Source organism: Eretmochelys imbricata, chromosome 20 (assembly GCF_965152235.1).
Source record: "Eretmochelys imbricata isolate rEreImb1 chromosome 20, rEreImb1.hap1, whole genome shotgun sequence".
Classification (NCBI taxonomy): domain Eukaryota; kingdom Metazoa; phylum Chordata; order Testudines; family Cheloniidae; genus Eretmochelys; species Eretmochelys imbricata.
This window is the reverse complement of record NC_135591.1, coordinates 9,532,230-9,543,430: the sequence shown is the minus strand read 5'-3', so window position 1 is coordinate 9,543,430 and position 11,201 is coordinate 9,532,230. Positions and strand designations below refer to the sequence as shown.

Genomic DNA, 11,201 nt, shown 5'->3' with positions numbered 1-11,201 from the left:
GACTGGCCTTTGGGGCACTCCGCTAGATACTGGCTGCCAACTAGACATGGAGCCATTGATCACTACCCGTTGAGCCCGATAATCTAGCCAACTTTCTACCCACCTTGTAGTGCATCCATCCAGCCCATACTTCTTTAACTTGCTGACAAGAATACTGTGGGAGACCGTGTTCTGATGATTTACAGTGTCTATGCATGTTCCCAACTTGGCCCAGGATGAAATAATGCTGAGCTGGAAATTAAAATTGGATTTGCTTTAGTTGTGATTTGTGTGATTAATTTTATGGGTGGAAATAAGTTGTCAGAGGAGAGTGCTCTCTGTCTGTCACCATCCATCTGTCCATCTATCCCCATGTGCATCCATCTCTCTCTCACACACACACACCCTATGCACCCTTCTATCTAGGTGTCTCTCTAGCTCTCTTGTATTAGTACCTGTCACTGTGGTATCTGAGCTAAAATGGCTAAGAGGCATAAGAAAGGCTTTTTATAAGCAGAAGCCAGGACAAAAGCCCTACAGAGCACACAGTGCCCATTAATTAACGAGGCAGGAGACAGAATCAATAAGGGCTCTTTAAGAGTGGAGCTTCTTGACACATGCTGCAAATTGGCTATCGATAAAAGGCAGGTGAAATCTGCAGGCCCAATCCAAGCACCTCAAATCTGTGAATCTGCTAATGACTGTCACAGACTTCGCACCCTTCTTTGTGACAAAGCGATGGTGCCTGACAGAAAAATGAAGTGCAGAAATGGAAAGCAGGGAGAACCTGCCAGTTACTGATGGGAGGGTGATTTCTGTCCCTAATAAAATAAAGGAACACGTTGTTTTCATCTAAACAAATAGCGCCATGGGTAGGACACAGCCAGTGATGCAAGTAGAAATAATTTCTTGCTGGTACTGCACTCATGGGAGGGACACAAGGCGGGGGGGGTTGACCTCCCCACGTGACCCTCCATGTGACTCCTCTCTGCCCCACCCCAGCCCAGGGCCTCCATGCTCTCCCCATTCTCTCCGACACCCCTTTTGTATATACAAACATCACCTTGCTTAACTACTCACTTTCCCCCCACGTATGTAGTATTCACTTTGTTTATATGGAATATGGGAGTTGTGTGCGGAGCCATTTCAGCATATGTATGACTTATTAAAAGACAAATTTTAAGTAGAACTGTATCCTAAACCGCTTTATGGTATTGTACCCAAACATTGCATTTCAATGTGGGATTCAACTTCCTTTATAGGAACAGAACCGACTCCTGAAACTTTTACCACAAAAGTGGTCCATACGCATGCAAATAGTCCCATTGTCTTCAATGGGATTGATCAAATGATTAAGGGTTTACACGATTAGGTTTCAAGTTTGTAAATTGTTCTGGATGAAACTGACAATGCCTGAGCTGTCATATCAGAAGGAGCATCATTTGAATAAAGGTGGGCAGATGTGTGATGTCTTAGCTCCGTTGCTAAGATGAGGATCATATTTTCAGCAAAGTTCTTGGCAGATTCCTGAGGCAGCTGGTTTAAGGCCGTCAGTGCCTGGCATTATAATCTTCACTTGTAGTTCTCTCACCCACAAAGCTGGAAAAGGAGACATTTGTTTTCTTTGTTTTGCTGCTCCAGTTCCAGTTAACAAAACGCATGTTAGACTAGTTTGGATGCAAAGAAGAATTCTATGTACACTGGGGACAACACCTGATACCTGTAAGGCTTCAGAAATGGGCTGGCATCAGAATCCAAGCATTCTCTGGTCAGTGCAAACAGAGGCATTCTTCTAATGATTTGGACTTGATGTGATGCAGTATGAATGTCATGGATAATTCAGACCAAGGGGGAGAAACAGAATAAAAAACACTGTTTAAACACCTTCCATCCTCTCCCCCCCCACACACACACCCCCGCGAGGACTCATGACCAATATAACAGCACAGTACATATGCTAACAAACTTAAACAAAGTATTGTGCCGTTAAAACCATATAAAGAATGAATGCCATCTCTAGCCATGTTCTGCTCCTTTGGGGGGGGGGGCAGCTCCAAATCTTTTCAGTACCCCATGCCTGCTCAAAATTTCTTGCCAGTATTGTATACTGGAGGGTACCACAGTACTTGCACTCCTGGACACAGCGAAGGTGGATAAAGGACTAATGATGCCAGGCCAAGCAGAGTCCATTTTGGGATGCGGTTATAAAGTGGCTGGTGATGGGAACACAACCGGAGTGAGCTATTTTGGTTTCAGCAGAGCAGCTGATTAGGTTCTGCTCTCAAGGCACTAGGGGGTGCTGTATTGCAGGGAGCAGGGTAGGCAACTCCCCAGGGGGTGCTTTTCCCTAGGAGCCAGTATTGACCCCCATGTCCTAGGGGGCGCTGTGCTGCAGGGAGAGGCGCTCGGTAGGAGGTGCTGACCCCAATACCCCAGTGTTGTGCTAGGGGGCGCTGTGCTGCAGGGAGCAGGGTGGGGGCTCAGCAGGGGGCCCCTTTACTCTACTACATTTAAATGTACTGAGTTACTGATATCTGATGGGTTTCAGAGTAACAGCCGTGTTAGTCTGTATTCGCAAAAAGAAAAGGAGTACTTGTGGCACCTTAGAGACTAACCAATTTATTTTAGCATGAGCTTTCGTGAGCTGTCAGTGAAGGCCCAGCTGATTATTACAGCTCAGGGAGCCCCCGAACTGGGGAGAATTTATGACCCATTTTCCTGGAAATGTCACCCCCACATTTCTGCTGTTTGCTTCCCTCTGAATGGGGCTTTTTGGTGAAATCCGACAAAGTGGCCGTTTGTCCCTCAGACCCGCGGATATCTGCCCTCTGCAGTGCCAAGGCACTGGGGGGGGGGGTGTCAGAACCTCCCCGATGCCCAGCAACACACATGGCAACGGGGGGGGGGAAGGGGGCATGTTTTCTGCCAAATGAGTCCACGTGCCCAGACAAAGGGGGCAGCTTTGCCTTTGGTTACAAATATTTTCACTCCCAGACCCCAGCAAGCAGGCAAGGAGCATGGTCCCAAGGGACCAACTAAGACATGACTTACCCAAGGTCGCTCACAACACAGGCAGCAGCGGAACTGGGACTAGAACCCAGGAGTCCTGACTCCCAGCCCCTCTCCCCCGCTCTAACCACTAGTCCCGGCTCCACTCCGTCCCCTACTTTCCCCCTAAGCTCCTACTTCTCCGGTCAGTCCGTGAAGGGAGCCGCTGGCAAACCGCTCCATGGAGACTGGGCACGGGGTGCGAGCCCGTCCCCGTGGATTCCAGGCGAGGGCTCTGGTCCGTCCGTCCCCCCCCGCCCCGCCCCGGGGCCCCTCTGGAGCCCCCTGCCGGGACGAGCCCCCTCAGCGTTGGCTCCCATCACCCCGCAGCCAATCAGAGCTTGGCGCTGCCCCCCCCCCCCCCCACACACACACACTCTCTCTCCCCATTAAGTTGCGCGGGGCTCAGGGAGCCGCTCTCAGCCTGGCTGCAGACCCGCTCTCGCAGCGTCCGGGGTGGGAGAGCGCAGCCCTGCGCGGAGCCCTCCCGCCCGCCCGGCGCTAGCCGCCCCCGTCCCGGAAAGCGCAGGTGAGAGCTGGGGGTGAAGGGGAACAGGGCACTGGGAGCAGCTTGTGGGGCGGCTAGACCCCGCTTCCTTCCCAGAGCCAGGGATCGAACCAGAGTCCTGGCTCCCAGCCCCCTCCCGCCCCGATACTGCTTCCCCCTAGAGTTGGGAACCCAGGAGTCCAGGTTCCCAGCCCCCGCACTTCCATAGGGGACCCACCAGTAGCTGGGGCTAACTCAGGCCCAGCGCACGGCCCAAGGATGCCCGGCTGGACTAGGAGTGGGTACTCAGGAGCTGAGCGCAGCTCAGTGTGTGGACAGAAGCAGGGCGGGGCGCCCAACTCAGCAGGGGGTGTCTCGGGGTGATAGTTGCAGGACAAAGCCAAGGCACTGGGAGCAGCTGGCCTGTTTCTGGGGGTGTGTGTTTGGGGGGGGTGATGTTGCTGGCTCTGGCTTCTGTGCCCCATCTCTGCTGGATCAACCCCCACCCCTTGCCTCAGTTTCCCTTCTGTTTACATGTTTTCCCCCACAGGGAAGAAGCTGGCCAGGACTGGCACGTTGGAAACAGGGACCAGTCCTGGCTCCAGTGCTCGCCTGCCCTGGGCTTGGAGACATGGCAGGATCACCGAGGATGGATGCAGAGCCCTCCCCGTCGGGCGGCTGGCTGGACAACGGCTCTTGGACACCAGTACCCACTGCTGCCCCCCACCCAGACATGAGCTCACTGGGGGGCCAGAGCAGGAGGGGGCTGTGGATCTTTAACAGCAGTGGGGAGGACACATCACCCCCATTCCTGACGGATGCTTGGCTGGTGCCGCTATTCTATGCCCTCATCATGCTGCTGGGGCTGGTGGGCAACTCACTCGTCATCTACGTGGTGTCCAAGCACCGGCAGATGCGCACAGCCACCAACTTCTACATCGGTGAGCGTCCCCCCACCATCCCTCCCCTGGCGGGGTGCCCCAGAACCTGCCCTCCCCCTGGGCACCGTCCCTCCCTGGTTGGATGTGCCAGCCCTCCCTAGCCCCTGGGCACCATCCCTCCCCCGGCTGGGTGCCCCAGCATCTATTCCCCTGCCTCCGGGCACCATTCCTCCCCCAGCTGGGTGCCCCAGCACCTGCCCCCCCCAGGCACCGTCCCTCCCTGGTTGGATGTGCCAGCCCTCCCAAGCCCCTGGGCACTATCCCTCCCCTGGCTGGCTCCTCCAACACCATCCCCCCCATCCTGGACCCCAGGCACCATTCCTCCCCTGACTGGGTGCGCCAGCCCTCCCTGGCCCCTGGGCACCTTCTCTCCCTTGGGTGGGTGCCCCAGCACTTGCCCCCCTCACTTCTGGGCACCATCCCTCCCCCAGATGGGTGCCCCAGCACCTGCTCCCCCCCTCTCTTCCAGACACTATCCCTCCCCTCCCCTGGCTGGATGCCCCAATGGCAGCTCCCCCATCCTCTGGCACCTTCCCTGCCATAGCTGCATGCCCCAGCTCCAGCCCACCCTCACCTCCGGACACCATCTCTCCCTCAGCTGAGTGCCCCAGTGCCAGCCCTCTCTTGTCCCCAGGCACCTTCCCTCCCCCTGATGGGTGCTCCAGCATCAGCGCCCCACTCCATTCCCGAGCACCTCCACCCCAGTGGGTTCCCCTGCCTCAGCTCCAGCCCCACACCAGCCCCCCTGCTCCTGGGTGTCTCGCCACACTCCTGGTGGGTGCCCCAGCACCACCCCCACCACCCCCAGTGCCTGGGTGCCTTCCCCCCTGCTCCTCCCCCAGTGCCAGCCCCTGCACACCACTCCTGGCCTGAAACACCCCTCTCCACCAATGATCATCATCACAGCTCAACAACATGCACTGCCCATTAGCGAGAGGGTGGCACTTGGCTCCCCCAGCCAATGCCCCTCAATCCTGAGACACAGCCCACTGCTACCCCAGCCCAGGGCTCCCTCAACACCCCTGACTCTGTAAATTCCCTGTAGCACTGCGTTCCCCCATTATAACAGAGCGCCCACTCTGCTGTGGTTGGGGTCAAGCCTTGCTTTCTGTTTAAAGAGGGACTATTCTAAGTCCTCTGAAATCCACACACTGACTCCAATTGTCTTGAAAATTGCTATGCCTCATGGGGGTTTGGGATAGAGTTAGTGACCCAAATTTGGGATTATGTGAGCAAGGGGTTCCTGAGACACAGCTCCCCTAAAAACCCAGCTCTTTGCAACACCAAACTGTTTGGATGGACAAGGAATCCAGCCATGATTAAACAGAGCAAAGGTGACAGACAATTAAGATAATGTAGGCAGGTTTCCTGAGCAAGAGCACTGAGTGTGATCAGAGGAAAGCAAGTCATTGGGACATCTGTTCCAGGGGTTCCAGATGCACAGTCCCCCAATGTGAGTGGCTCAGATTCTTATAGCATATCTGGGGCAGAGTGTGGGAATATGGGGGTTTGGAGGAATGGGGGGAGCCATGCTGGGGATTGGGAGGGTGCAGGTAGGGAAGTTGGGGGAATAGAGAGAGAGGTGTTTGCAGCTAGGGGATAAATGGTGGGGTAGAGGCTCTGGCTGGCGGAAGACAGTGGGGATAAAGGGGAGTAGGCGGGAGGCTGGCATCTTCAAATGGGAGTAGAGAATGTGGGGCTGACAGGCGCCCTGCCCATTATTCCCAATCACTGCCCACTCCCACCCAACCCTTCATTCCCAGGCGCTGCTCTGAGTGCATCAGGGATGGGGGACTCAGCCCAGGCTCGGGGTTCATACAGCCCCCATCACCCAGTGCCCATCAATTATTGGTGGTTTATCTCTATGTGGACAGGCAGGTCTGTTATCTCCATAGCAGAGGGAGGAAACTGTGGCACAGCGAGGCCAAGCGATTTGCCCATGTCTGTGGCTGAGCCAGACATTGAACCTTGGACTCCTGGATCCCAGGCTGGCACCTGAGCCACAGAGCTGCCCCCCGCTTGTCTGGCCAGTCCCCGCAATGGCCCCGCCCCCTGATCCCAGTTCCACATCTGTTCCAGCAAACCTGGCGACCACAGACATCATCTTCCTGGTGTGCTGTGTCCCCTTCACCGCCACGCTCTACCCCCTGCCCAGCTGGATCTTCGGCGACTTCATGTGCAAACTCGTCAACTACTTGCAACAGGTGGGGCTGGCTGTGGGTGGGGGAGGGGCTGGTTATGCTGGGGGTGCAAACATGCGTGGGTGAGTGTGTGCATGGGTGTGCTGGGGAGGGACATGCAACAGCTGCTGATACCTGGGATGCTGTACAGTCCCAGGGCCCTGCCCTGCAGGAAGGGCGGTGACTGGCAAAGGGCCCAGGGCCCCCCAGTTGCCTTTGCCTTGGATCACCAGGCCGCCCTTGCTCTCTGCAGGTGACAGCGCAGGCCACCTGCATCACCCTGACAGCGATGAGCATGGACCGCTGCTACGCCACCCTCTACCCGCTGCAGTCGCTGCGCTACCGCACCCCACGCGTGGCCATGGGCGTCAGCGTGGCCATCTGGATCAGTGAGTGGGATGTGTCAGGGCCAGGGGAGAGCAAAGAGTTGGGGAAAGGGCCTCCCAGGGGTGGTGGAAAGAAGGGAAGGAAGGAGGAGAGCTGTGTCCCTGAACATGCATCCAGGACACCAACCCTGCAAAGATCTTGTAAAAGGTTTCCCCAGGGATTCCTGGCCTGACCCTGGCCAGTCCTGAGCCCAGCAGCACAGCTCCATACCCAGCGCAAGGTCTCCTCTCTGATTAGGGTGACCAGATGGTAAATACAAAATATCGGGACCGCCGCAGGGTGAGCACCTTTTCAATTGTTCACCTTTTCAATTGTTCAATTGTCACCCGGCACGTTTGGCGGCAGGAAATAAATCCTGCCGACAAAGAAAGAAGTACCAGCTGCCGAAATGCCGCCGAAGCCCCGGACATGTCAGCGACTGAAGTATTCGCTGCCGAAGTGCTACCGAAGACCCAGATGTGCCGGGTGAGTGTAACAATTGAAAAGGCGCTCCCCCTGCCTGTCACCGCCGCCTCAGGGGAAAAAACCAAAAAGACGCGCCCGAAACAAAATATCGGGACAAATGGCATCAATATCGGGACAAACTGCTCAATATCAGGACAGTCCCGATTTTACCGGGACGTCTGGTCACCCTATCTGGGATCTCTGAACACAAGCAGAGGGAATTAATATTTGTGCCTCGGCATCTGATGGTCAATAGAAACTTCCACCTTCTGTTCTGGTTCTAACCCACCAGCACCCACAAATCTGCTAATTCACCTCAAACCAATCCACAGCCCCCTGCTACCTCAGCCCAGGCTTCCTACACACACAGCTCTGCTGGCACCTCTCAATCCCACCCTGTATCCTCTGCTATTCCAGGCCTTGCCTCCCCAGCTCAGCTCTGCTTTTGCCCCTCAGTCCCGACCCACAGCCCCCTGCTATTCTACGCTCCTGGGTCTTTGCTGAACAGAGACGGATGCTAACCCTCTCCGCTGATCAGCCTCAGCCATTCATGAATGTGCCAAATCAGTTCTCCTTATGCTCAGAGCCATGGCTGGACCCCAGGCCTCCCCAGAGCACTGGCCCTGTCATACCTTTCACCCTGTTGCCTTCCTGTCCCCAGGTTCCTTCCTTCTCTCGCTGCCCATAGCCATGCACCACCGCACTGAGGTGGGCTACTGGTATGGGCTGCGCACCTACTGCATCGAGGCCTTCGCCAGCAAAAGCCAGGAGCGCAGCATCATCCTCTACACCTTCCTGGCCATCTACCTGCTGCCCCTGCTCACCATCTGCCTCTGCTACTCCGTCATGCTCAAGCGTGTGGGGCGCCCCATTGTGGAGCCCATCGACCACAACTACCAGGTGAGCCAGGGGCAGTAAACTGGGGTGTCTCTGTATTGGGGAACCCCTTTGCCCAATATATCTGGAAGCCCCATCACCCAGCCCCAGGACTTTTCTCAACAGGACACGGAGTCCTCACCCCCAACTCTCCTGCTCTAACCACTAGACCCCACTCCCCTCTCAGAGCCAGGGATCGAACCAGGGAGTCCTGGCTCCTAGCCCCCCTGCTCTAAACCAGGCCTCTATGTTCCTGCTCCCCTTTCTCAGCAGGTACAGCACCTGTCCGAGCGCTCTGTCGCCACAAAGGCCAAGGTGTCCAAGATGGTGGTGGTGATCGTGGTACTCTTCACTGTGTGTTGGGGCCCCATCCAGCTCTACCTCCTCTTCCAGGGCTTCTATGATAGCTTCCAGGCCAACTACGAGACCTACAAGATCAAGACATGGGCCAACTGTATGTCCTACGCCAACTCCTCCATCAACCCCATCGTCTACGCCTTCATGGGCGACAGCTTTAGGAAGTCCTTCAAGAAGGCTTTCCCCTTCCTCTTCCGGCGCCGGGTCGGCACCATTCTCTCCGGCTCCCACAATGCCGAGATGAAGTTTGTCACTGAGGAGATCTAGTCCCAGCCCTTCCGGGGGTCCCTGAGGCCTCCCAGTCATGCCAGCCTGCGCGGCCTGCTCCTCCTGGCTGGACGCTGAGGTGGTAAATCCAATATGGTTGCCGGGCCACATTGACATTACTCAGGACAAGAGGCACCATTCAATGGAAGCTGTGGTGACTGGTTCTTCAGAATCCCTGGCTTGGAAGGGGTCAGGGTTTCTTCCCAAAGTGCCTTCTTATTTGGGGTTCCTCTGTCCTCTGGCTGAGGCATCTTCACAGTCCAAATACTGAGGCAACCAGAAACGAGTGGACACTTTGGGAAGTCTGGGTCCTAAGCCAGACGCCTCCCTTCCCTTCCTCCTCCCACCATACCATTGTCCTTGGCACATCATTGTAGCCATGAGCATCTCCCGCTGGCACCTCAGGGACCTGCCCAGAGCATCTGGAAATAAAGCTCTTTGGCTTTGTAAGGAGATATTAGCCTGATGTTTGGGGTGGGGGGCATCTGTCAAGGTGTCTCCTATGCCAGACTGGAGGATTGAGAGTAAAGCCTTGCCTCTGAATAAGGGGGACAACAGCTTAATAACTCATCCATATGGACCTGGGCTGAGACAAGCCCCCGCAGGCCCCTCTGCCCCAGCCAATGTATGGCCCTCGGCGAGCAGCACCTGTAGAACCTAGAGCGCAGGGCTTGGCTGGATCTGGCCAGCTCTTTGCTGCTCCCATCAGTCCCCCTGTTACACCTTCCCCCCAGCTCCATGCAGCCAATGAGGTTTAAAAACAAAGCAACTAGCCAATGACAAGAATCCTTCAGTGTAGGCTTGTTGGCCAATCCAAAGCAGCTCAGCCTGCCAGGTGGGGGTTCTGTGTGGGGAGGGTTGGGACTGAAACAGACAATATCCACCCCCTCCCCAGTGGCCATCAGGGAGCCCTGGGGGCTGTGGGGTGGGGGTGGGTCAGATTTAGGGCACCTAAGTAGTGTGTTCTTGAGCCCGCTGCAGAACCTATTCATGTGGGAGCTCCCTGGGCAGCAGGTGTGATGGCCACCATCTTGGCAACATCCCAACTAAAAGCAAGAGCTGCTGTAGATAGCTTGAGCTACAAAACCAGGGCCGGGGCTGGCACAGCCATATGTCCTGCGCACATCAGGCACGGAGCTAGCAGTCATCTTGTTGCCAGAGTCACTGCAGACTGCTCCAGAGGAGAACAGCGCACACTACGCTCTCCCATCTGTATTCCACATCCTCCAGCATGCAAGCCGTGGCATGTGGGAAAACCACAACAGCTCCCCAAATAACCCCCTTCGGCCAACAATTTCAGTGTCTGAGAAAATCTGCTGGGGTTGTGATGGGTTCATGGGCAGAATGGGTTGAGTAACCTGTTTGCAGTGAATAGCTGGGCCAGTTCTGTCTACAGCCCCCCAGCAGTCAGAGGATGCCTGCAGCCAGCCCCCCAGCAGCCAGAGGATGCCTGCAGCCAGCCCCCCAGCAGTCAGAGGATGCCTGCAGCCAGCCCCCCAGCAGTCAGAGGATGCCTGCAGCCAGCCCCCCAGCAGCCAGAGGATGCCTGCAGCCAGCCCCCCAGCAGTCAGAGGATGCCTGCAGCCAGCAGAGAAACACCTGGAGTGTCATCATTTGCGTTTGAACAGCGCCTTGTGTCCCAAAGTGCTGGAGCCCCAGGAATGCACCTGGGAGTGGGGAGGGGGCAGCGGAGTCACAAAGAGGAGTCACAAGGGGGAACAAAGCTCCTCAGAACTGGTTGGAAAATTTTAGCTGAAACCATTTTCTATCAGAAAATGCCATTTTGGTTAAACCGAAAATTTTGGCAAAATCATGTGGACTTTGATGAAATTTTCCTTAGAAAATTGGGAGGGGGGATTTGAAAATGTCAAAACACGGTCAAAAGTTTTGAAAATGTCTCTTGACCAGGGCAGGCCCCCCTGACCACGATGCACTGGGTAGTCACCCACAGTGGCCTGCTCCCCACCTCACCCTGCACACAGACACGCTCCTGAGAAAGGCAGCAATGCAGTCCACTGAACACCCCCCCCCCCCCAGCGTCCATACCACGCCGCCTGTGGGAACAAATGTTTGGTCAATCATTTGATCCCTTGTATTTATTAGCCACATGTGTCATGTGCTGCTGGATTTCTTCCCCAGTTGGCTGAGCAAAGCTGTTTAAATGATTCCCGCTGTTGCCCTAAAGTTTGTGACTAAATAAGTATCAGTGAAACTCTCCAAATCCTCTCCTGCTCC

The 11,201-nt window shown here is 55.7% G+C and overlaps 1 protein-coding gene across 1 annotated transcript; it reads left to right on the top strand.

Annotated features, from left to right (window-relative positions):
- The first annotated feature begins 4,145 nt into the window (after positions 1-4,145).
- LOC144277883 (G-protein coupled receptor 54-like) lies at positions 4,146-8,966 on the top strand. The gene is made up of 5 exons (XM_077838907.1): positions 4,146-4,455; positions 6,535-6,659; positions 6,889-7,024; positions 8,128-8,366; positions 8,613-8,966. The coding sequence occupies exons 1-5, from the start codon at positions 4,146-4,148 to the stop codon at positions 8,964-8,966; spliced, it is 1,164 nt and encodes a 387-aa protein (XP_077695033.1).
- Positions 8,967-11,201: the final 2,235 nt, after the last annotated feature.

Excerpts from the sequence above, each read along its gene's own strand:
- LOC144277883 (XM_077838907.1), top strand. The coding sequence starts at position 4,146 with ATGGCAGGATCACCGAGGATGGATGCAGAGCCCTCCCCGTCGGGCGGC. Across the intron at positions 7,025-8,127 it reads CAGCGTGGCCATCTGGATCA|GTTCCTTCCTTCTCTCGCTG; the intron begins GTGAGTGGGATG and ends TCCTGTCCCCAG. Across the intron at positions 8,367-8,612 it reads CCATCGACCACAACTACCAG|CAGGTACAGCACCTGTCCGA; the intron begins GTGAGCCAGGGG and ends CCCCTTTCTCAG.